This window comes from Gouania willdenowi, chromosome 17 (assembly GCF_900634775.1).
Source record: "Gouania willdenowi chromosome 17, fGouWil2.1, whole genome shotgun sequence".
NCBI lineage: Eukaryota > Metazoa > Chordata > Actinopteri > Blenniiformes > Gobiesocidae > Gouania > Gouania willdenowi.
In genome coordinates this window covers 26,639,859-26,667,724 of record NC_041060.1, presented here as the reverse complement: position 1 = coordinate 26,667,724, position 27,866 = coordinate 26,639,859, and the positions used below count along the sequence as shown (strand labels likewise).

General features: G+C 37.5%; 1 protein-coding gene across 2 annotated transcripts in view; it reads left to right on the top strand.

Moving 5' to 3' along the window:
- Positions 1–27,866, top strand: part of ephb1 (EPH receptor B1) — a 214,898-nt gene that overhangs the window by 111,848 nt on the left and 75,184 nt on the right. For both annotated transcript variants that reach the window (XM_028472190.1, XM_028472189.1), the window contains exon 4: positions 25,131–25,286. In XM_028472190.1, coding sequence (XP_028327991.1) covers positions 25,131–25,286 — 156 coding nt within the window. The remainder of the gene's footprint in view (positions 1–25,130; positions 25,287–27,866) is intronic.

Here is a 27,866-nt window from a genome sequence, read left to right as displayed (position 1 = left end):
AACAAGGACTGTGATTGGCTTTCGCGCCTGCGCGTCACCCGAAACATTCGCTGGAGTTCAATATGTTCAACTCAAGCGAATGACGAATGTCACGGAAAAATGGGAGTGTGCATGCCACGGACAACGCTCTTGCCGTGCATTAGGGTTTGATTGAGGAACCACTTTTCTAATAAATATGCAATGTGGGAGGATCAGCTGTGGCATGCTAAATAATGGTAGCAGAAAATGCTGATTATTTTTTTTTTTTTGTAGCATGCGCAATTGAGTTCATCAAACATGGGAAAATTGTAGCTTGTTTTTAAGTGCTGCCGTCTGCTTTGTTTGTTGCTGCGGAAACTTAAGATCAACACCATCAATACGACGGCTTCTGGCCTTTGCTAAGGCGCTTGTTTTGGGTGGATTTCAGGAGTGCAATGGTGATGGACAGACATTAAAATCCTTACAGACATTAAAATGTATATAATCAATAATACATTTGGAAATAACGCCATTACATTTTTAAGTTAACAGCACTTTTCTTCATGTTTGTTTTTGAACATACATAGTTGAATATATTTAATGTATTCACTAACAGAAATGAGCAATTGTGCAGTTGTCTGGTCATAGCAGAGAAACACCAACAGCCTCAAATGTAATTTAGCGTTTTCACTCACTCTGCTCTCCTACAATCTTCATGTTAAACACTTTTATTTAAATTTAAATAGGGTGATCTCGACAATGTTTGCACGTGCACCGTATTTAAGTATTTAGGCACGCAAGAGATTTTGCACCTTTTATTTGACATCTTGGTAGATCATCTCCAATGTGTTTTACCTTTAAACATTGTTTGATGATGTCAGTGCCCAGTGCCTATGAATATAAAGAGTCTCTGAGAGATCAGAGATGTTATCACAGTGCTAGGCTGGCATTACTGCAGTGTTAGTCAGATTGCACTGGTGTGCTTCTCAAAAAGAATGATATCTGATTAGTCCAGCTATAGCTGACAAACAAATGGATTTTCTGTGTCGAGAACATTCTCCCGGGAAACTGCATGGGCTGAGATACAAAGATGTCATTTTTGTGTCGAAGCCAGCGCAGAGCATAATAAGACCCTTTGGGGAATGAAACAAACAAATAGTGATAGGAACACAAAAGCACACATGCTCTTAGACTCAGTCAATTCCACAGCCTCTCTGCCTTTTTCTCTTTCTTCTCTCCACGTAATTTGACCCATACAGCAACTTGCCTGTCATTATGTGTTTTGGCTCTGAATTTCTGTTAAATTCTTTGAAAATTATAAAGTTTATTTTGTCAACTAGCAGGACACACAGCTGGCTTTTTATGAGCGCCTCTCTGTGTGTGAGGGACTTTGAAAATTACTCATGTCTGTGTGAGCTTTAACTTTGCTCTGGCATCAATCGGTCAGTAAATCCTATTCCCATTTCCAATTGTTCTTCTTCATTTCATCTCCTCTGCTTCTTTAATTACCTCTCCTCCACTGTCCTGTTTCTCTCGTGTTCTGCGAGAAGAGCAGCAGTAGCGGGACAGGGACAAAAGAGGTATTAACCAAATGCCCACTGAGCTTGCCTGACTTGCACAGTCAATGTGAGGCTTTTACACCCCTAATGCCTTGTGAAAAGAACTGCTGCTCCCCAAGAAATGCCTTTATGAGCTCTCAGACTGAGGGGCCTTTTTCCAACTCTCATGACCTTCTTCCACGCTGCCTGTGCCGGCCCCTGTCTGGGAGCACAGAGCTCCTCATTTTCATAAGCGCTTAATCTGGATTGGAAGGCCCTCTATTGTGGAAATGGTTCGAGAGGGGAATGTTGGCCATACAAAAGGCTGCATCTTTGGCTGAGGGCGGAGGCCTTCCTTAGCTCCGATCCTCCCTTCCCATTCTTCCATATGGGAGTTTGAAGAGAAGCAACAAATTTAGAGCAGAGAGGAAGAGGGACGGCGTGTTGACTTGAGTGAATGTCCTGTTTAACGTTGCCCCTGGTGGAATACAAATGTGATGAAGATGAAGATAAATGTAAGCTTGAAAGAAAGAAAGCAGAGCGAGAGAAGAGCTACAGTACCGTGTAATAAAAGGAGAAAAAAAAATAAATCCAGGTTGTCTATCACTTGATCCAGGTCAGGAGAGATCCTTGTGATGCTGGCTGATATGAAAGTTAGGGTAGATTTCTCTGGGTTATAGTGCTTAAGACATTGGGGCTTGTATGTGTAGCAAACTCAGACTGAAGCTTTGAAGTTTAATGCTTTTGCTTTGGGCTTCTTAACTTCGGGGTCGCACAGGATTACAGCCTTGATCTGGGCGTGCTCGATGATCTGAAATAGATTGCAATATGTAGGTGCTTATGCATGTGTGTACGGAGCATTACAGGCTTTTGTCTGGCCTTTACATTGGCCACGTTTGCATGAGAGCTTTAATTCCTCTTTAATTCAGAATAAAAGTTAAATCCTCTTTAAACGTACCTTGTGACGATTTAATTCCTAATGCAAATGTAATTCCGAATTAATCTTGAATCCGAATTAGGTGGCTGCTTTATTCTGATTTGAATTCCGAGTTAAATAATTCCTGGATCTTGTAAACACTTAATTCCGCTTTAAGTTAATTCCGTTCTGCACATGCACGACTTGCGCAATGACGGCCTGGTGAGACATAGTCCAGGATGGCCAACTGGATCGGAGCTGATATTATTGATTTAATAAGAGCCTTAAAAGACATGGATATAATAAAAACAGTGGATGGACTAAGGCATAAACATGCGGACATACACACGGACTTATTACACACATATTGGAAAACAGAACAGGCTTCATCGGGGCATGAAGCGCCAGAGCTTCACTAATGACACGTGAATCATTATGAAGTTATTTTTTCACTCATTGTCCTGTATAGTGGAGGTAGGACAGCTGTTGCATTAACCGCTGGCTTTGATTGACCAAAGTACAGACTTCTATCTCTCTTCTCCTGCTACGTGAACGAAAGTGAAACTGTGTGTTAATGTCAAGCTGCTCTTTCAAAACTACAATAAAAAAAGTGAAAATTGTTCATATTATGTGGTCTTCTATGTTGTAGCCAAAAATAAAAGGTGTGTTGTATATTCCCAACCCCCAGACCTAAAGCAGAATTGAATAAAACCAAATAAACCGGTTATCCATGTAATCCTCAATTCGGAATTACTATTTATTTACTATTTACTATAAAGCAAAACACTTTAATTCCGAATAATTTACTTCGGAAAACCTCATTTCAAATTAAACCTTGGCCATTGTCATACAAAGTGGATGTATGAGTTTTCTCTTTGTTTCATTTAAAAAGGCAAGATGTCCCTTCTGTGCATGTGTGTGTGCATGTGTGTAACACACCTATTGTGTTCTCTCATGGTTTGCCCTTTTCTGGCCTTCTCTTTGTAAATGGGTTTATGAAGTAATTAGTAATGTTGTTGGCCTGATTATAGTGCTTTGTTTGTCTATCTCTGAAAGTGCAGACCCTATTCTTTCTCTCCTTATTCTCTTCTCTCTGTCTTTCCCTCCTTGCTCACAGCCTCGGAACACCTTAATCCAGTGTGAAAGCAATTGGCTCTCTCAGATCTAATCAATGGAAGGCCAGGGCAGTGAGCCAGGGGGAACATCTCTGGCCTCTGCTCAGCTACAATCAATTTAGAACCATCGATTCAGTGATTGAAATACAAAGAGCAGACGCACTGGACCGTGCAGGTGCTATTCGTGTTTGGGTGTGCCAACGTGTTATATACCTGCTTGTGTGAGCATTTATCCGTATTTGCGCGTGTTTGTTTGCATGTCTGTGGGTGTATGTGAAGTGGGAATGGCATTTAATCTAGCACCTCCCAGACGGTGCAAAAAAAAACAAGAAAAAACAAAACAAAACATCACTACTAATCTGATTTGTGCTGCCCAGGGTGGGTATGTTTGTTAAAGTTGTGCACGTGCTTTCATGTGTGTGCTTGTGTTCATCTTAATTTGGCCTTTCTCTTTGCATGTGTCCCAATAAATAATACAGTACAATAATGGCACAGTGCAGTTTTTATGCTAATCTCAGTGCAAGGTTTGGGTCAATTACCTTTTTCAATTACTAATACGTACTCAATTACCAGTGTTCAATTACAACTGAATTATGATTACAGTAACCAGCATTTTTTAGAATTATAATTAAATTGCATTATTATTTTTATCCTCAAAGTCAATTACAATTATGTTTTCAATTACTAAAGTAATGTAAAATACACTAATAAATATTATCTATCATTTAATTTCTTTCCTATTTATTAGTTACCTTGTTAGGCTTCCTAATCAACGAAAATATTGGTTTTAATATTTTTGGTGTGGATATCTGAGCCTTTTTTGTGTCAGTACACCGCTTGATTTAATCTTTTTTAAATGGTAAAATGTGTGAAAACTTGATATGAAACATATTTTAATAAGTATTAACTGCATATGTGTAGAACTGTACATAGAAGTGTGCCATGACTCCCTAGTTTTATGTTAAAATTACAAAGTTAACTAGAACTGCAAACAATTACGAAAGGGGGCCAAGCCTTCCCGCGGAGCCCATGGAAGTACGTCACGAAGGCGACTCTATTTAGTGAACATGTGGATATAAAGTTTATGAAGATGTGATTTAAAATGTGATAGTTACAAGCCAAAATGTGTTTAAACCCATTATAGCGCCACCGAGTGGTACACTTTGTGGTATGGGTGGTCTGTGTGCTCTCTTTTATATACCCTGTAAATTTCACAGCCCTCAACGTAATACTTCAGCTGAAATAAATGTTTGTTGTTTATGTTGCAATAAGCCACGCCCACTGATTGATCACTTTTGATCAGGCAAGTCTGGAGATTGTGTGTGCAAAGTTTGGTGCAAATGGAACTTAAACACTAGGAGGAGTTTGAAAAAGTAGGTTTTTTTGATGTGTAGTGACTTACAAAGAGCAATATGCTGTGGGAGTGGGTGTGGCCTATGTCAGAAGAGGCAACTGTATTTAGGGAACAAGTGGATATAAAGTTTATGAAAATGTGAAACTTACAGGCCAAAATGTGTTTGCACTTATTATAGCGCCACCTAGTGGTGCACTTTTTTAGTATGAATGGTTTGTGGGCTCTTCACAGTCCTCAACATAATACTTCAGCTGAAATATATGTTTGTTGTTTATGTTGTAATAAGCCACGCCCACTTTGACCAATCACGATTAACTTACCCACCAAATTTGGTAAAAATCAGTCATGCCATTTTAGAGATATACATTTCTCATATTTGCAGCACCCCCTAGTGGCCTAAATTCTTAAAATTTGGCTCATACCCCCACAGTCACATGGGAACTAAGGATCTCAGATTTAGTGTTGTTAGCATTTATTTTGACCGACTTATTTACCAGTTTGTGTTTTTATAGCTAGCTAGACAACTTTACTCGTTGATAATTTGCGCATATTTTGACCGAATAAAATTATTTACCCACCTTTAGATTTAGGTCCAACTGAAGACTCTACGTGCCAAGTTTCACACTGACTGGACAAAACCCCAAAGAGGATTTCAAAAAAGTAGGTTTTCCAGTTTTCGCGATTTTGCGCCAACACAATTATAGGTGGAAATGAGCCCAGCCCAGGTAATTCAGTGCTATTTAGGGAATCTGTGGATATGAGGTTTTTGAAAATGTGCGACATACGGTGTGGGAGTTCAAGGCCAAAACGTGTTGACTTTGGTTATAGCGCCACCTGCTGGGAGACATATGTAAGGTAAGCTGAGGCGTCTGGACCAACCCTTCAAAGGGCGTCACCCTCCCTTGCATGGTTTAACCTGTAGCACCACTTTTACCAACTGAATAATAAAAAGTAAGAATAACTGTACAAATCAGAAGATATTTGAGCTGAAATATATCATGGTTTTGTACAAACCTCTATGATCTGAACAAGCTGTTGGTGGAATTTCCAGCGGGAAAGATAGTTATGTTCTTGGCGTAGCTGGACTACGTAAGTCATCGGGGTAGTACGCTAAATGGGCGGGGGGGTGTTACCAGGGCTCCTCCCACCGGACCCTACTGCGCAGACTCTGGCTCCGAATTACGTCAAATTTGCAACGTTTGGAGTGCCCCTAAGCGATGTATTTTGGCTACAAGAACGTTGAGTGGGAACAGCTACAGCGCACACCCACTGGTTTATTCATGCGTACATGGCAGCAGAATATATACATTTATCTGCCCCATTAATGCAGTTATAACCTACCATACACATACATTGGTGTGTCTGTTTGTTTGTTGGTAATTTAGACATGTGGAGCATGTTGAGTGGCCCTGCATAGCTGTGTCAGATATGAGCTCGGGATCAGGTGACACAAAGGATGTTTTTACTCCAATTTAACTCGGGTCATCACCCACAGAAGCATCAGCAGCAAATGATTCATTCAACATCTGTGTTCTAATAGCTCAACTGATGTATGCGAGCACTTTATATGCACTTCAGCCAGTTTCATTAACAGAGATCCAAATGTAGTGACATTTTGCATTCGTTGGGGAGAATGATCATCAACAAAATCTCAGCTTTTTCTTTTTTACAAAGTTTAACCTCACTAAAAAAGTACCAGCTCTTCTTGGTTTCCATTGGAAAGTAGGTTTCTGTATTTAGTCGTCATCATTACTTTATTTGGCTGGATGATTATGTTTAGATCAGTGGCTCGCAGTCAATTTTTTGGTTTGCAGTCTCCTTTTTACACTATTCGTTTTAAATTTTGCCAACATGTTTGTATGGCCTGTGATCTCCATGCCAACAGCATCAAAAGCTAGCTTGAAAATAAATAAAGGCAGACATCCTGATTCAGTATGTTTTTTTGGGGATTGGTCAATTTTGTGGTTGTAAAAAGTAGAAGGAACTTTATTTGCATGCGTAAGATTTCAGTACTTGAGGGAAAACAAGTTGTCTAACCTCTGACTTACCAAACAAGAACCAGAATATAAATAAATAAAAATAAAATACATTTGTATCATTTCTTAGCCTTTGCTATTTTAAAGCAAGAACCTGCTTTGAAATAAATTGTACAATGATTCTAGAACAATAACCCATGGATATGCATAAATAGATGTTATTGATGCCTTATTGTTTTACTCACTCTTTTAATATGCATTTTTACTGCTTTTAACCTGAGGGCAGCTCAGCAAAAGCTGCTGACTTTCTCAAAACTTAATTATGCGTTATTATGGAAAAATCAATTTCATTAACAAATCCATACACATTATCCAAACATAACACAATATTGCTTTTTGACATTACCATTGCTTATGTAGACATAAGTATATACTGATTATAGTGTTAACAATCTGAATGTTTTTTGTTTTTTTAATATAAATAAGACTAAAGTGAATTGATAAAAGCATAATTGTGAAATGCTAAAAGTATTGCCAATAATGCTGTCATTTTCCTCTATTTTCACGATTTGCCTTCTCTCTATCCATCCATCATTGCATGAATATATTCACTCAACAAGCACACGCAACTCACCCACACTGAGCTTATGTATGCGTGCAAGTTTCAGAGCTCACAAAAAGTCCACACAAAGGTCAGAGCTGGACAGGTGGGATAGAGCCAATCACATCACACACACCATTTCAGTGTGTTGGTCTGTGACTGTTTGCCTCAAAGGGGATACACCTCACTGAGAAGGTTGCCGTGAGGTCAGGCAGATGCAAATATGACATGAATATAGATGTGCTCTGAGTCTGGTTACCTGTGGGGAAATTCACAGCTGCCTTAACATTGCGTGTACAAAAACAGGGTCAACATCACGCTAAGCCGCTGAATATTTTACATACCTATTATTTTGCTGTGTGATCAAAGAAAAATACATTTCCAAGCATTTCAGTTATTCTCCGATTTAGAAAATATATAAAATAATTCTCCCTGATGTCTTGTTTTTCTTGATTTTACTCTTTTGAAAATGTCATATTGTATGATTTTGATTATACATATAATAATTTTATTTATTTACTTAGTTTTTCAGGATTAAACGGATCAGGATAAGTATTGATTAATTTAAGATAATGTTTGTATTTTGATCAGCGATAGCATATATAATATACAGTATATGTTGATCATGATGCAGACACTTCACGAATTTGTGATGTTGCGATCACGGCTTCTAATGCAAATTCATCCAATCCTCGCAAATTCTGTTCAATCACCGCCAATTTCCGCAATTTTAACCAATCTGACTAAAGATTCCGCTTGATTCGGTGGCACAACGCGGCTGAAGTTTGTCTGCTTTGTGTATGCCACATCAACTTCCAAAGCCGGTGTAAGTACCAAGTGTGTCCGGGCTGTCAGATTAGTCCGGGGTCCGGCGACTGCTGATGACGTCACAAGAGTTGTCGAACGGCATTGGCTGCATTGGCATGTACTGACACCGGATCCTTTCGGATCCTTTCAATGCATGCGCGTAGACTACGTCACTTCCTTCATTCGCAATCTTTACAACAGAGCTGCTGGGACGTGATATTTGAATGTAAACCGACCATACGACAGTTGTTAATTTTTTTAATAGTACACATTTAAATATGACTGTTTGACCCCGGACTAATCTGACGCCCTGACACATTTGGTACTTACACCGGCAGCCGCCGGGAGTTCCCCGGTGCAACCAAAATCACCATTTAGTCTGGTTACAGACTGTGCCACAACAGCCAAACTGACTCTTTCAAGCAAAATGGCGGTAAACGTGTCACGAACACAACTGTTCAATGATCTCCAGCTGCTCTAGAAGGACTTTCAAAGAAAATAACCTCATGAAACCTCTCCTGTTTAAAAAAATTATTTGATAGAGCTTCATTACAGGTTCCGTCTAAAACGGGAGCAGTGGCCAATATCAATGGTGCTTGCGTCCCCTGATGGTATATCATGCACAAATGTACAAATTGCTGAACACATGAGAATCTTCTGCAGCAAAAGTGTTTGTAGCAAAAGTCATGAGTGCATTGATGAGATTCTCTTTTTGTTGTTGTTTTTGTTTCAAAAACGTAAAACGGATCTCTATGTAATATTATCTGCGCATAAAATGTGATGGAAATATTTCATATCTTGTTAAATTATTGTGAATCTGTATTGTTATGAAATAATTCAAAGGCAAACAGGTTTTTTGGCAAATTGACCAGTTTAGGCAAAGTTATAGAAAGTAATAAAGCCTCAAAATGCCGCAACTTTTGTTGCATTTTTTTAAAAAAAGCTGCCACAAAATTAGGCATTTTAGGCCACAACAATCACAGAAATTGGCAGCGAAATCCTGGAGGTACTGATAATGGGTATTTTGGTGTTTCCCAGCTTAAATGGTTTCCTGTATAGCCAAGATTTTTTAGATAGCTAAAAGATTTAGATTGAAGCTCATACAGCCACTTTTGTCACAGCAGATGGATACGTTTCTCTCACCAGTAACATTTGTGTGAAAAGGTGTGCACATTTTCTGGAGTTTAAACTCCCTCTTAGGTGTTTCTAGGTGGCAGTAAAAAGTTATCATTGAACTTATTTTCCATCTGTTGTACAGTTTTAGGCTGGACAAGGAACACTATCATTTGGAATTAAACAAAAACTAAGTTAGGATAAATCATGTACTAATAAAATAAGGTCAAGGGAAGTATTGCCCTTTAATATGATGACTTTTATATTTTATAGTTTAGCGTTTTGTTAGAGGTAATCACTTAGCCATTATTTAGTATGCTAAGAGAAATGATGCTCATGCAGTGGGACTTTGCTTTCAATAATATAAATGACAAGGTGTACTCTCACTTCCACATTTCCCTTTGTTTTCCTTTCTCATACCATTTCCCTCATTTCAGCTGCTTTGCTCAGCCATTTTTTTAGACCTAATTTTTTTCTTTTTCTTTTGATGCAGAGTATTTGGTTATTACTTCCCATTAGATATAAAAGCAGCAGGAACAATAAACATGCTAGCCCAGACGCCCTTACATCATTGTGAATATATAATACTAATGATTTTGTTAGGGTTGTAACAGATTTAGCTTTTTTTCTCCCTAAGAGTTGGCACATTACAATCCCATAATGCAGTCCTCTCGTAACCTCACCTCTCTACAGTTCTCCCTTATTCTCATATCTCAGCAGATCTTATGGTGTTCATATCTGCAGTGAAGATGTAAAGAGGTAAACTCGACTTCAAACACAGTATGCTCTGTTAACATTAAAGAGTAGGTGTATTTCAATCTGTGGAGTGAAATTATGAATGATTTATGGAGTGATTGAAATGCGTTCTTCCTTTTGAGCTCACCAAATTTCTTTTAAATCCAACATCCACGTAAACAGACAGACGGACAGATAAACAGCGGTGAAAACATTACATCCTTGGCGGAGATCACGTCAAAACACCCAAAAAAACATTGATTCAATATATATTTTAAAGAAAAACAATTAGCAATAACATTGGATATATATACATAATGATTGTTTTTTCTTACTAGTGCAGTAGCTTTTTCATGGATGGTTTACTTGGGAGCTTTAATTTAACACGCACACACATGCAATTTTTTATTATTATAATTACTCACCTTAGTTATAAACATTGCTCACTGAGGACACCTGCTAGCTGTTCTAACTAATCCTGAGTTACCATGACTACCTGTCAACATTGAGCTGTTCTGCGGGGTGTGGGGGTGGGGCATTCAAACAAATCCAACGTTGCACACCATTGAACCAAGCAGCAGCCATGTTGAAATTCTCAGCTCTGTCTGTCCCTGAACCGCAGAGATATTTGAGCCTCAGACACACACACAGACAGAGATTCCTGCTTTATGGATGGATGGATGGATGGATGGATGGATAGATAGATAGATAGATAGATATAGATATAGATAGATAGATAGATAGATAGATAGATAGATAGATATAGATATAGATAGATAGATAGATAGATAGATAGATAGATAGATAGATAGATAGATAGATAGATATAGATATAGATAGATAGATAGATATACAATGTAAAACTTAGAAATATATATAGCTGTACTCCATGACTATTATTTGTTAATAATTGATTAGTAAGTGAAATCACATATCATAATGAGGATGACTAATTATTGTTATATATACTACACTACTGTATATTGTTTATTTAGTCTATTAATGATTTGTTTTCATATATACTTATATCATAATATACAGTATTTAGTAGTAATATTATATAATAGTAATATTATATATCCTTAATTGTGAGTAATTAGCATTATAGTTATTGTAATTAAGTTGATGATGTATATGATGGTATATTGTATACTGTTTATAAGGTATAATTATGCACTGTTTATTGGTGCATTTGATTGATTATACAGTAAATTAATGCATGTTGTATATTAAATCCGTTCATTATGTATAGGAAGAAACGATAAACTTGCAATAATTTATAGGGGAATTATCAACCTTTTCAAACTGATCTTTGGACTTTTTTCCCTTGTTTTTATTTATTTTCCTTTTAAATTTATGTTCGAAATGTAATGATAAATAAAGATGTGATGTTACCATTAGATGTTTTGAAATCAAATGATTGTTTTTATTTATTGTCTTTCTTTCTTTCTTTGCCTCCTTGCGCTCTTTATGTGTATAAGAGCGTATTTTCCAAATGTGACTACGTCAGCATTGTTGTGAGAGAGGGCCAGGATATATACAGCCTGTATATGTTGGCTGAGCAAATGATTCCACAGCTTTATGTGGTAGTAGACTACTGGTGTCACGAGTTAAGAGACTTCTCCCACTTTCACAGATTATTGAAAAGATGCACATTGCTATGCTCAGCCAAGCGCTTCTGCACAATGAAGCTTATGGAAGGTTGGCCAGAAAATTTGGGTGTAAACATTGTATTACGTCCGCTCAATTAGGAATCAAATTATGGGAATGGTACACACTGAAGGGACCTTTGTTTTCAGTTGTTTTTATCATGCTGTTCCGCCACAACATTCATAATTACTCATCCCCCTTTACATGCCACTAACCTCATTAGAGGGCCCTCAACCCTCTGTCCAGGGTGGCAGTTATTTTCAGATGGATGAGCATTTCAAGCTGTAGTTGAACTTTGAAAGGAAAATAGAACAGCTGAAAAAACACCAAAGTTTAACCAGGTTTTTTTTTTTTTTTATTAATTTTCAGGTCGTGAAATAGTTCATCTTTTTACACTCATTTTCTTATATCACTAAAATAACTGCAATAATAGTACATATTAACCCTTTTCAGCTGATACAGTTTTGATGCTTAAACATATACTTCAAGAAAAAAAACGTCATGTCATGTTAAGGGATTAGAATTGAAAACCGGTTCTTAAGTAATCAGACACGGGAGACAGACTGGTACTGATCGTTGTCTTTAGTTTGCTCTTTCACGCGTACACACACACACACACACACAACTGATGACGTCACATGTAACAACGGGGACGGCGTCTCTGAAGGTCCATTTATAGAAATATAAACAAAGGCTAAACTAAAGCTTTACCGTTTAAATACATAACAATAAGTGCAGCTCTACTTTTGGTTAATATCTTGTTGTTCAATTTCAAAAGGAGCACTGTAAATATTCCCGAATGTTTGTAGCCAAATTGTGTCATATGTTGTAATAATAATAATAATAATTCATCAATTTTATATAGCGCTTTTGTATATATATATATTATCCAGTGAAAACAATCTATACCTGGTAGATTAAAAGAGAGCTAATATCCCTGCAGGAAATTAAAGAGACAAAGATAATATAATAAAGAGTTAAAGCCAACAAATCCATTTGTATTATTTAATTCTCTCACAGAATGAGAATTGATAAGAGAATTGGTAAGGAATTGAATCAAGAAGCAGTATCGATTTTGGAATCGCTAAATTCTTATCACTTCCCATCCCTCGTCATGTTGTCTTATAAAGCAGTCACATAAACCCTTTCTCTTCCTTCTGAATCCATGTACTCCCTTTGCCCGACAAGATTTTACTCAGAATACTGTGAAAAATGACCTATAGAGCATAATGATGGAATGAATGAATGTTAACACAGATCTTAAAGAATATCATTTTGTAAATAAGTAGAATGAAAAAGTATTTAGTGGCTCCTGAATATATTTATTTCTATAGTTTTTATCATTTCTGGTCATCTACGGACTGGTGTAGGACAAAGATTGACTTTCATATTTCTAGTTCATGTAATCAACATCTTTTCTATCACTATTATGATTATAATTCTTAACTAAATGATTGACATTATAAAACCCCATATTTTAATACTTTCATTTGTTAATTTTTCATTATCTCTTACTCAAGTAACCCCCTGTAATTATTTTGTACCATTGAGACTTGTAAACGGCATTAGTCCAGGCATGATTTGTGTAATTTGTTGAGGACATACTTTATTTACATGGTTTTGTCCAGTGAAAAGCGACATACTTTGAATATATTTAAAGGAGTATTCTAAATGGTCCAATCTAAGTGTAATTTAAGTATCATTAGGCTGAGGAATATGGACAAATTATGGTCACCCAAATAAATAAAAAAAAAAAAAAAAAAAACACAAGTGCATATTAAATATATTTTCAGCACATTACCAAATTCTTATATTTTAGTTTCAAACAATAACATAAAATTGGAGTCATTTGGCGGATTAGTACTTTTTTACTGCTGCATTTAAACACACCTGGGGGGTAAAAAGCTTGTCTAATTGGTTTCAATAGAGGGGCGGCGCAGCTGTAAATTACATAAATTATGAAACGTGTCCAGCTGGATAGCAATGAACAGTGCTGTGTGGCCTATCTCCAAAACATTATGTTTGCTTCACATAGATCCCATAGTTTGACTGTTAAAGCTAATAAACACAGACGACTAAATACAATAATAACGTGTGTGAACCCTAACAAACCCATGGAGCAATTTAGCAGACAGCTCATGCCCCTGGGTAGGTTGTTACTATGGTAACCCCCACAGCCGGGATTTTCGTTTCTTTTTTTTTTTTTGGCTCACACTTTCCTTTTTGAACAGCCGGCCAATGACAGACCAGCCGACTGAGAAATCTGGCATACTAAGAGTCCATGCACGGGCGGCGTGTCTGTATGTGCGTGTGTGTACATCTGAGTGTGTATGTGCATTCAAGTGTAATGTACAGATCAAGAGATGTACAAGAGACACATCTCATAACAAAGTGTTGCTGGGTTGTTTAGCGAAAAGCGTTTTATTTCCAGGAACATGCAACCAGGGCCAAGGCCCTTAGCAGGCATTTCAGATAATAGAGTGGTCAGATTAAACACAGAAAGAGAAAGAGATAGAGAGGATAAGGACACACTAGTTTTCCTGGAAACTGTACTTTGCCAGTCACTGTGGAAGAGACAACTGACATGTGCTTCTGACCGATACAGCTGCTCTGAGAATATACTGTAGTTAGACAATTTATATTTCAAACTCAGAAAGTGGCATCAGTAGCTAGAGATGAGTATTGGCAAGGATGTTGCAATATGATACACATCACGATACTTGGGTTACGATACAATATTATCACAATATCATGATATACTGCGATATTCTACCCAGTTGATATCAAAATTAAACATAGAGATGAAAAATCAAGTTGCTGTATATGTTCATCAGAAGATATTGATCATTCTGAGGACAAATTGAGTGAAAACTATTTATTATTATTATTATTATTATTATTATTATTATTATTATTATTATTATTATTATTAGTATTTAGGGCTATATATATATATATATATATATATGTATTCTTTTTTTAATACATTTTTTAAAAAATACAATCAATTTAAAATCGGCTTTAAAAAAAACCTGATGTATCGTGAAATCGAGGTTTGACAACCCCAAGGGACCCCTACCACCTGAGTCACGGTCGTTTCCCATACATAATGACTGGTTTTAATATATTACATGCGTTTATATATAATCAAACAAATTCACCAATAAATAGTATATAATTGTACCTTATACATCATCAAATTCATTACAATAAATATAATGCAAATTACTAATAAATGATTGTGAAAGAAATGTATGTCTATGTATTTTACGATATTTAAGAACATCATTAAACAATGGCATTAATAAACAATATACAATAGTGCAATATATTTTACACTTTCATGCACCTGACTCCGCGAACCGACATCCCACAATGCAATGCGTGAAAATTTCAACAAACAGTTTTTACGATGGAGATGAAAACAAATGTTTCTTTTTGGAGTAATTGATGTTTGAATCATTGATCTATGAGCCATACTCTATGATTTTATCTAATTAAAAAAAAAAATGTATCGGGTGTAGCAGCAGCTTTAAGATCTGCGTATCCGTTATGAAGTTTGTCTTGAAATGATCACAAACTGAAAAACTAAAATAAAGATGTTTCTATTATGCCTACTTGAGGCTGTGAGTGACTGTTGGCTCCCTCTGTCTCAGCTCTCATGTATTTTAAAACCCATCAAGCTCATTACCTTTATGGCTTAATCAATTAATCAATAGCAGTTAACCAGAGATGCCCACATTTGCTATTTTTGCTGCTTTGCACTTACATTTACAGCATTGGGAGTGTTTTTTAATGCTCAGAGTCATAATGTGAAGTAGTTAACTGAGTAGAGAGTTGGACATAAAGAAGAGAGAGAGGGAAAGAGAAAAACAGTTTTTCTTGTACAGAGTAAAAAGTCTGTGTGTCTGTGTTTGTGTCTGTTGCCTTTCTCTGTGTGTTACCCATAACCATTAACCATGGTGCACCCTGCTTTGTGCCTTGGGTAAAGTGGGATCAATTCCAATGGCCCCAGTCAGGATAAGTGGGCATTGAAGATAAATGGATGGAGAAAAAAAGTTATTTCACCCATAAAAAAAAAAAAAAAAAACATCTAGAGATACCCAATATTTTCAACTATGATCAGCCAGAGAAATTTTATTCAAAGGATTTAGGACAAAAATATTCACAATATTTAGTGAATGTATTTAGTGGATAAAAAAAAGAAATATTAAACAAAATTCTGCGTCCTCGAGCTTCAATGGCCTTTCTGAAGAAAATATGATGTTTGGTCGGCATATTTCTAATGAGATTGCGTCCTTCCTGATACGAATCTATGCACCAATGATATCAACTTTCCCAGGGGTTTTTCAACATTGCTCCAGAGGTTTCTGCAATGTCAGGCTTTACTTTAATTCTTAGATCAAATAGCACAGATGTCAAGATGAGCAGTTCATGGTGCAGAGGACTCAAGGCGTTGACAAGTCAAGTGGAGTATGTGTGCATTTGTGCATCAGTGGGTGGCTGTTGGCGTAGCCTCCTTTTCTTACCACGGACGAGAAGCTCTGACAGGGCCAGAATGGATAGGTGATTAATGACCAGAGGGAGTGTTCTGTCAGTGGAACTCGTCAGCACCAGCGTTCTTAACAAAAGCAGACAAAGTATGCTTCAACTGCTGCACACTGTTGACCATCCTTTTTTTGCTTGGGGAAGAAAAAAAAACTCTACTCCTCCTATACACCCTTTCATTCTCTCTGTCATTGAGATTAGAAAGTGATGACAGGGGGCGACAGAAATTTACATTGACCAGGCATGCCAAAATGATGTCACCACTGTGAACCCTGAATGCCTTCAAGTTGAAAAGAAATTGCATTCAAGACACATATCTGAAATATTTCGGTTTCCTGACCTTGTGCAGCAGGTCATGAAAAAAAAAAACACACAGATTTATGTGATTTTTAGTCCCCTGTAGGAATACTTTGATGGTTCTATTAAAACTTTATTTTTGCCCAAACCTCGATTTGCAGTGCTATGATATTTGTGCATGACCTTGTTGTGAATTTGGACACCTGGTTTGGAAAAGCAGCTCACAAATGTGAATTGGCTGAGGAAAATGAACAAAAATGGAAGTGCTTGAGTGAATACTAATACACCAATACATTGTGTTTTTGGTTGCGGTTGTTTGCTGTCCTGCCACCTTTGGATCACCTCTGTTTAACATTTCCATTCATTTTCCTACACAATGTATTATCTAAGATTCAACACATAAAGGACTTATCGCAGGCATGCAGTAGGTTTATGCACAGTCTCTTGTGGTTTGAGTGGGAAGGCGCAGCTTTTCTGAGTGACTGAGCAGCAGAATTGTGGGGTAGGGGTCAACTGGGGTCTTGACCCAATCACACGCCTGTCTGTATGAGTGTTTGTGACTGAGTGGGTGTATGCATGACTCCAAATCCTCTAAAGAAGGTTATCCATCCCATGTGATGGATGAGGGTTGGGGTTAAGGGTGTAATCAGGGTCTAAGAGTTTTAATTCAGTCGTAGTGACTTCCAACTTGGGCTAGTTTCTTGGCCTTTAGCACTCTATCTGGTAATAACTTACAATTAGAATAAAATTTGTTGTTTTTAAATAGACAAAAACAGCAGGGTTTGTGAGGGTCACCATTTCCATCTAATGTCAGTCAATATCAGAGTGCTGCTTTATAATCATGAGACAGAGCGTGGGGGCGGGGCGTTCGCCGGTACGTACATAGACTGTAGAAAATACATACATAGCACTGCGTGAAGGACGCTGAAATGCTCGCCTTTGTTGGCGTATACGTTTACATGTCAATCATGGCAGAGAGCTTCCTGGAGGCGCGGCTTCTCTAGCTCAGTGCCACGTCAAATTCGTCATCAAAGTGGGAACGCGTCATCAAATTGGAGCGAGGTGTTTGGGCTCACCCTGTAGTAAGAAAGGAGCAAATCACCCTCTAACTAACGACCTTTCCCATAGGATTTGCCAGGAGAATCAATGAAAAAAACACTTTGTGCATGTGTATGAAGCCTATATAGCACTTTTGATGATGTTTAAAGCACAGAAAAGTCCATTTAGTGTAACATGGGCCCTTTAAATTGTAATTTACTATGTTATTTTAGCTATGGGAGGTGGGTTAATGAAAAATCTAAGCAAATTCCCAATAATTGCATTTCTATTGTAATTCTTAATGTATTTTATCATATATAAACGCATGTAATTATTTTATCACCTCGATATTGCTTGTCAAACTTGCTGTGACATGAAGTAACGATTAGAGGTGTCCCAATCTCAGCCAGAAAACGAATATAGAATTTTATCGGACCGCATCCGCTATCCATAGGTGACTGTGGTTCACACTCCAACAAAGTAACCTACTGTTGCTGACTATTGTTCTCTGTTTGAGTAACATCACTTGATCAAGCCTTTTCTAACATTTCACACTACAAGATAAGTCATAAAAGTATGTATGATTCGTACTGATATCGTATCGGATCAATATTGGCATCGGCCGATATGCAAGGCTGCAATAACGGTATCGTATCAGAAGTAAAAAAGTTGTATCGGGACATTCCTAGTAACAATACAATACAGTGATGAAAAATAAGCTGCCAAAACCCACTCAGTGCAGATTAAGGTAGAGCCCAAAAGAAAGGAAGACGGGAGGACAGCAAACTTTAACATCAGCTTCCAACCTGTCATTCAAGGCAGGAGAGAAACAAGAAGAAAGACGTGGGAGATGGGAGAGGAAGAGCAATTCATTACTAGTGGGACTGACAAAAAATAAAAAATATGAGAGTATAGAGGAAGTGAGAATGAGCAGAAGAAAGAACAATGCCAAGAGAAGCCTGTGGGGACTGCTTGAAAGGAATGAATGTTTTGTTTCTACATGCAGCCAGTTCAGCTGTGGGTTATTCTCCCACAGGGGACACTAATTGCTTGTTGATCTAATGTTCTGTCCAATCCCGTCCCTGAAAACTAACACACTTGATGAGTGATGGGTCTGTGGGTTTTTTTTATTTTTTTTATTCTGCAATACGGACTGCTGCTCACTGCCAACCTAAATATTCCAAATCAAGAGAAAAGACATGGGCTTCTTTCCAAATGTAATGATACATAACTCTACTTAGCTCGGCGATTGCCTGCCTTCAATATTTAACCTCTAAGGCTTTACTAACATTCTTCACATCTCACTTTCGTATTTCCTTTAGCATTTCCATCCAGTCTGCCAGGAAAATCTGTATCTTCCTAATGATTTACGTTTTTTTTTACCAGAAAAAAAATGTTGCGCCAATTAGAGAGAGCAGATGAGCTTTAAAGTACATGTTTATATAGACTGATGTGATTGCAATGCGATGTCTATACTGTGCCGTTATGTGTCTGGCTGCTGCTTGTGTGTTTTTGCCGAGCTGACACTTACATCCTATATTGTAACGCTGATCACAGCAGCTTCAGTTTTTCACGGAGAGGCACTAAATTACCTCAGCTTCAGTACAACACATTCTTGTCAAGAGGCTGGAAAATGTCTGTGTGGCATCTCATTTATTGGGTTAGGGTCAGCAGTGTTTGCATGTATTGCCGTGTAAATCGGTTGTGTAAGCGTATTTTGAGGTTGACAATGCAGGGGTGTTTTAAAGGGCAGTGATTGAATTTCTTTATAAGATTTAAAGGACAGCTCTGGTTTGAATTTAAAAAGTAAGTAATCAGTTAAACAACATTAACATCATTCATGAAATTACTTTTGAGTCATAATTTTAGCATAAATCCAGCTGCTCCGTCATGGGAGGAGTTGTACATGTAGGATCTGTAGTGGTGCATTCCCAGAATGGTTTGTGATGTTACAGTTTCAGATTTGTTTAGACTATAATGCCAGTTTCTGTTTAAGTTTTCAAGATCTGATCACTTAATCTCTCAGCTCAACCGTGCATGTGTACTGTTGTTTTATTAGTCACCATGACTTACAGTTTTATAACTAGGGCTGAGATCCTGTGTACATCCTGGACCAGATACTGATATTTGATTCATTCAAGCTCACCAACTGATGTTGAAGTATGAGCAATAATATTAGTCTAATGCAGAGGCAGAGAACTGTATCATCACAGCAGGGCCACACAAATGTGTTTGATCGGAGGCCCACATGATCAACATTCACGTCAGCATTTAGAATAATGATCTGAGCATTAATACATAAAAGAACAGATTTTCTGTCATGTTTGTTGTTGTCTTGCTCGTTGTGAGGCATTTTGTGCATTTCTTTTGTCCTTTTCTGTATTTTTCCTGTAAAATATATGTTTTTTGGTGTCATATTGTGTAAATGAGCTGTCATTTTGCATTTTTTGGAGTAAACTTTGTGTTGTCGTTTTTCTTGTTTGTTAGAACTGTGGGTTTGCGGAGTAATTTTCTGTGTTTTTCCTGTCTTTTGGTGTACTTTTGTTGTCATTTTCTGTCATTTTGTATATTTTGTGCAACTGTTGTTTTGTTTTGCTCATATTTATAACAGTTTTGTGTGTTTTGGAGTGTTTTCTGTGTTTTTGGAATATTTTCTCTTGTCTGTTACTGTATTTTCCTGCAATGTTGTAATTCTTTGTGTTTTTTTAATGTATTCTTGCTCTTGTTTTGTGTATTTTTCTGTCATTTTGTACATTTATTTTGGGGGCCGCATAAAATTATATCGAGGGCTGATTGTGGCCCCCGGGCCGCCAGATGCCTGTGTCTGATCTAATGCATGATTTTAGGTTTGTCAGTCATGTTTTTTAAATAAAATGTAATGGATGTTATTTTACGAAAACATGAGACCAAATGTATTCAATCATATTAAGTGGTAAATTATCAATGTAACTGAGTAAATTCTTCATGTATTTATTTATTTATTTTTTTGCTATTTTTATTACGATGCGAGTCTGCACATTTGTCCCTCTCAGAAGCACTTTCACGGTGCTGTTATCTTAGCCAGCTGAATCAGCACAGTCGCTCTTTTTCTCTTTACTATTGCCCATTTATGAGAGCCCAGCGTCATTCTCGTCTGTAAACACACTGCTAGAGGGCAGAAGCCAATGCATATATTCTGTTCACACTCCATTAGGCACAACCTGAACAACCCACTGTGATACCCTTTCCTGGGAGCCTTGTTATGGAAGCTTTTCTTCTGTGATAACCATTTGCATGCTTGGGATTTTCTTCCCATCTACCCCCCCACCCCACGTCTGATTTTTGCACAGCATAGATGACGACACGAGTTTTGTCACTTCTACTGCTATAAATGAAGTTAGATTTCCAGTTTTATTGTCTTGTGTCTTGTGTTTGACAATGTTATTGGAAGCTATTGCTTTATAAAAGACAAAAAGCTCAGCTGCAGGGTTGCGCTTTTATCAATGGCAAGGGAGAGTTTTAAGAATGTCCTTGTATGAAAGAAAGCCTGATCTCATACATAGAAAAAAAACAAGATTCACAGTCTGTGAAAGGAATAATGCTGTTTCTAAAGTGCACTCAGTCTATACTTTAGTTTTAACTTAGCCTTGGAGGATTGACGCCAGCACTGTGTGTGTGTGTGTGTGTGTGTGTGTGTGTGTGTTTACAAGCCCTGTGGTACTATCATGGTCTACTTACACGTGTGTGTTTGTATGTGGTGGTCTAGCTGTGAGTGGATACTGTGGTGTGACTAGACATGAGGTCAGTCTGTTAGCCTCCTGTGTGTCTGTGGGCTTTGGGTAAAGCAGATACTGGCTGGACAGCAGCATGAGGTGTGTTTGTGTGTAGGGACGTGATCTCAAATATCCGTACTTTCCACCATCTTGGATTCAAATATTTATACGGAACCTTTTCAAGTGTTTTTGAGTAAATCTCCGAAGAACAATGCATTCAATTGGAAACAGTTATTCCAAATGCATTGGTTGTAGGGCTGTAGTCGAACAAGGAAGTGGTTGGTCCACCAAGACTATGGCACACGCAGCGACTAGTCGACCAAAAAAAAAAAAAAAAACGGAGAATGAATGAGCAGGTGCAGAGGACGAGGAGGAGAAAGAAAGACAAATATTTTGTTTTGGTTTTGTGTGGTGCTGATTTACTTTTAAACAGACCATTTATGATCTGAACCTTATTCAAGCTTTGACCATAACCCGACAAAGCAAAAGTGAAACCCGCAGGTCCGACAGACATTTATATCAGAGCCCGACCTGAAACCGACAATTAAAACCTATGTTTTTCCTCATACAAATGACATATTTACGTTTGTTTTAGTGGTGAGCCTGCTTTTATTAATAAACAACTGTTAATATCAACATCAGATCAGCGCACGTGACAATACATTACAGTGACAATAAAGGCATTCTATTCGATTCTGTTCTATTAATGTATTTAAATATTGCAGTTTTATTTTTATGCCTTCTTGGGACCTATAATATACTGTATCTATATACTGTTTAACCTGGCAGTCAGGTTTATTATATCACTTTCACCCACTCTGATACCTGTAACTAGCTTAAAATACATATTATGGTATGAGGTGATGTTTTTTTTTCCCCAATCTGACATATCCTGGCACAAATTGATATTTCACAGTTCACACCCGTTAGAGTAGTTTCCAAGTCCCATTGCAACCCTGAGACTGAAGAATAATAATTTGTTTTTAAAAAGGTCCAACAAGCTTTTCTAACAACACGTCTTGATATGCACCTTATGGGTTTCTATGTTTTGTTTTCCCCCATGGGCAAATAAATGCTGCCCTGTCGCATTTCATTTACCACCCCTCCCAACTGGAAATGCTGCAACACCTCAGGTTTCCCAGTAATCTGGCAAATAATATCAGACATTTTTTCATTGTTATTACAGTCAGTAAATCCTTTCATCCAAGAGCAGAATCTCCGCAGCTTTGTACTCTTTTGGGATGCGAGTGTAAATTGATCGGGTTATTGCTTTCGCTTAAGTGCCGAGATATCAACAACAGTTTTGTTTGTCCTCCACACAGACCTTTTTAACTTTAGACTCTGGCACTTTAGCCACTACAAAGAAGTAGTAGCATGACTTTGTTGTTCACTCGTTTGAGTGAAGGACCCAGGTTGTTTGCTCAAGCTAGTTTGTTGTGCAGCAGAATGACTCTGGGTTCATGTTATGACACTTGCGATATGAGCAGAAACAGTTTAGAAAGCACAGTGCCTTTGCTCAGTGTGGGGTTGGAGTGTATTGTTGCAGCGCCTGGGAGAACTAACACAGATTTGCACTAAGAATGTGCGATATGCAGCGTTTGGAATAACTGCGTTTAAAATAACGGTGTTTTTTTTCAGTAACAGGGTAATCTAACTAATTACTTTTTACGGCGTTACAACGCCGTTAACGTTACTTAACTTTAATGTGGTGCGTTACATGCATTGATTGAATAAACTTTTATCTGAAAGCACCCCTGGCTTCATATGCAGCTATAGTGAGGAGGTGGGTTAAAAACAAGGTGAGCGATTATGATTGGCTAAGGCGGCGTCATGTTTCATGGTAGCCAATCAGAGCCAGTGTTTTTACACATGTGTCAGCACACACACAACCACTACAGATTTGATGAATCAGCAGAGATGGCGAGCGTGGAGCAGTCTGATGAAAAGTTGTCATTTTTAAGGTGGCGATACAAACACTACTTTAATTTAATTGTGGTCAAAGACAAGAACGTACATGTGAAGTGTTCATTATATCCAGGAGTGAAGACTTTGTCCACATCTGTTGTAAGCAACTCAAATTTAATGAAGCACCTCACAACGACACATGCATCTAAAAAAATTTGAATTCTTTGACATATAGCAACTTTTTTTTAACAGTAACGCAAATAGTTACTTTCCTTGGTAATGATTTACTTTTATTATAGAGTAATTCAGTTACTAACTCAGTTACTTTTTGGGACAAGTAGTAACTATAACTAATTACTTTTTTAAAGTAACGTTCCCAACACTGGCGATATGTTATCGTTTATATCATCAAAAACATTCTCACCGGTAATAAAATGTCATCTCACGATATAAACGATAAATTCCCATGTGGCAAATTAGCAAGGGCCACAGGCCATTTGTCCCACAATTTAGCCAAGAATGCTCCTAAAAATCCCAAAATTGACCCCAGGTTTTTTGTCAACAACTTATTATTCTCTGGAACGCTGTTCACGGGAGCCCCGCACACACACACACACACAGACGGCAGTGTTCGTCATGGCTTATCTGAAGCTGCCGTGCAGCGGTACATCATGGACCGCTACTTGGTTAAGATCAGACACCCAACCAACAAAGGGAACCAGTCCAAGTTCCTCAGCCAGATCCACCCCAAGTTCCCACTAACACGTTGACAGAGATGCATCTGCCAGCAACAATTGGCCTGGAAATTCAACTAAATCTAACAAAGCTAAGCTAACACACCGAAACATAAGACTGGGCTCGTAAGAGCTAACGCTAACGACTTCATGTAAGGAATAGACCAAGTAAAAATAACACTGCTGTCTATCATCAAACCACAAAGAGTCATCGATTTGTTTATGGTCAGATTTAACACTTGTATGGAAGGATAAAAGCTAACGTGAATTAAATGTTAGCATAAATACTAATGTCACTATTCATACGTCCAAATTTTTTAATTATACTTCACGTGTTCACAGACAAAGCTGGTTCCATTAGACTAATGTAACTATTGAGATTATTACACCTAAATATACTGAATCATCATTAAATCATCAGCTAGATCGGTTTAATTATAGGAAATCAAAGAGATATTTATCAATCATAACTTTATGTAAGTCATTATCAGATATAGAATAAACAAGATTAAGCAGCAGTAAAAACACTTGGAGTTTTTATTTTTTATTTTTTTTATTAGAAAATGATTTCATTTTAAATGATGAAATAAATGAATTGCATACAATAACACTAATACAGTGACCCACATAAAATATCAGCTCATGAGCTCTTTGAGTCAGCAGTTATTTGTGTTTGTAAGGGACCTGTTTACACTTTAAGTTGGGAATTTTTTTTTTTTAATTTTGTCTTTATTTATTATTATTTTACATTATTATTTATATTTTATTGTTATTGTAATGAATACCAGAAATTATTGAGATATTTTTTTTTGTTGATATTGCCCATCCCAAGTTTGCACTCAAAATATGTTAAATAACCTTACATTTATTTATTTATCTATTACTCTTTAAGTTGTAAATATCCATTTTTTCTTTTATTTTCTTTTATTTTAACAGAAATAAACACATAATACTATTTCAATAGAAAGTCAGTAGCCTATTTGATTAAAGAATTCATCACTCATAAAGCACAGTTGCGTCATGCAGGCGAGTTGCTAGGCGTGTTTCCTTGCTAACCGTAACCTTTTTAATTGTTTTTTTTTTTCTTTCACAGCATGCCCACCGGGTACCTTTAAATCAACCCAAGGTCCAAGCCTTTGTCTACAGTGCCCTCCAAACAGCCGCTCTACGGCTGAGGCTGCCACCATCTGTGTGTGTCGCAATGGCTACTACCGAGGAGACGGTGATCAACCAGACGAACCGTGCACCAGTGAGTAAATAAATTATAATCCACGCACTCTCATATACCCCACTACATTCCCTTTTACATTGACGTAAGATGGCAGGCTTTGTGAGTGTTTATTTTACTTTAATGTTTATCATGTTGAACATCTATAATATATAGTCTATAGCTAGCAGTGTTTCTCAAATGGGGGTACATGATGGCACTACAGGGGGAAAATTAACAAAGAAAGCATTAAAAATATGGGTTTTTATTGTTTATTTTTAGTTAAAAATTATAATCCTAACAATGATGATGATGATGAAAATAATCTTGATTAGAACACAAAGTGAAAATACAAGTAATGATAAAATATATAAAGATAAATCTATTCAGAGGGCACTAAATACTGGTTCATTCCACTTATTTTCCAGTGGGATTCTTTAAATGTGTGTTATCACTTATTAATTCCATCATTATGCTTTATAGTTGTTTTTTCATAGAATGTTGAGCAAAATGTTGTAGTCCGACAAAGGGGGTACATGGATTCAGAAATAAGAGAAAGGGGGTACTTGGACCAAAAAGTTTGAGAACCACTGATCTATAATATCTACAGTTTATTATTAAAAAAATGTATAATAAATATATCATCTGTAATGTAATATAATGTACATTATTTTCAAATTAACCCCAATTTGATTCAGATATAACATCTGCATATTTAATATGGACATTTATACCGTCATTTACGGACTATAAGCCGCTACTTTTTTCTCACACTTTGAACCCTGCGGCTTAAACAGTGACGAGGCTAAATTGTGGATTTTTCCCAGTTTTATAAGCTTCATGCGGTCACAAAATTGAGCTACGTCACATTGGACCAGGTGGAACAATGAAATTGTTAACATGAAATGGTTCTGAATCATTCTGGTCACTCATTTTCTCATGATGCACACAGCCTCATCATAGCAACGACGCAGATACTGTAAATGTTGTCAGAGAGAGAGAGAGAGAGAGAGAGAGAGAGAGAGAGAGAGAGCGCCCGCTGCAGCAGCAGCAGCAACAGCAACGTGGATGAAGTAAAATTCAGCCAGTTTGTAATAGTAGCATAACAGCATGAAGTTGTTAAATCACCACGTTGGATTTGTTCAGAAGCGATCGCGTCCGTATTCTGACTCAGAATCTGACTTGCTGTGATTGCTCTGCGGTAGTTCACAGAAAGAAGAGTGGACGAAGTGATGTATCAGTCTGGTTCCAGTAAAAAGTGACCATTAAAAGCTGGAAATGGACTGATATGTAGACGTGGGGCAGTGAGGAGGAGACTTCATTTAGTAAAGGAATCTTATCAGTTGAAACATGGGCATTTCCCTGGAACCTAACTTGAGTACAGCAGCCCGCCTACCTGCTCGTTCTGATTGGTTGAGTTGTCTGAAGGGCACCCTTATCAGCCAATAGGGTGTGGCCTATGTTAGGCTGCAGCATTTGTGTGGATTTTTCTCAGAAAATTGCTAAGTTATTGTAATGCGGCCAATAAAACAGTACGCTTTATAGCCTGGAAATTACGGTAAAGCTTGAGTTGTCTTAGTAGTCTGTTCACATTAATCATATGGTTTCCATCAATGACATCCTTGAGCAAGTTATCTTTTCTTTCTTACCCTTAGTTATCTCCCATTCTTTGTTAGTGTTTCCTGTCATTACGCTCGTCTCCATTTCTTCCTACCCTCTGTCTGATATCATCCCCTAAAGTCCTAATTACGCAGGCAGATGCTGTGAAGCTTCGACACTGTCCCGCCGTTATCCGCTGGAGATCCAATAAGGCTTCTCACTGCCTTCTAGTTATCCGACTATCATGTAAAAGCAATAGGATACCCTTAGTGTTTTCCCTGCTCACACACCGAGGTAGAGCAATGTTAGTCAACCAAAGCGTTGTTTAGTTGTTCTCCTGCCACTTGGGGGTTCATTTCTTTATAAATCACACCCAAAATCATCATTAATCCGTTAATTGGTTGGATTGTTCTTGCGTTTACACAGCATTCTTTTTTTTTTTTTTTTCACAATAGGTCTGCTATACACACACATGCATTTTCTTACCAACAGTGTTTAATTTTCTTTAATGACAAATATCCAATAGCAATTGCGTCAGTCAGGGGAGAATATCTAGACCAATATTGTCTTTAGAAGCCTCAACTGAAAAGTTAGGGTGCTTTAACACATGCCTCTTTGGTCCGCATCAGGCTTCATTTCCTCACATAGTCAGGTCCCTTTGCCGTGGTGTGAAAGCTCACTTTGAAGTCTGATGTGGAACAAACAAACAAAGCCTGGTCCACTGTAAATTAGTGCGGTTTTCATGATGATGTGAGAAAGCAAACCCGGACCAAATATAGGATGAGACGTTCAAACACAAACATCATGGGGACCAGGAACTCAAACAAATTTGCGCGTGTGCAGGTGGGGGTGTGTTCAGTAACTAAAAACGGCGCCAGGAACAGACATGAACAGACAACTATTAACATCAGCAATATCATTTATAAAGCTTGTGTTCGCCACTTCCCAAGTAAAGGTTGTGATTTATAAAAATAAATATAGCGTGTGAACTCTGAACCTGGTGCACGTACACTTTGGAGACGT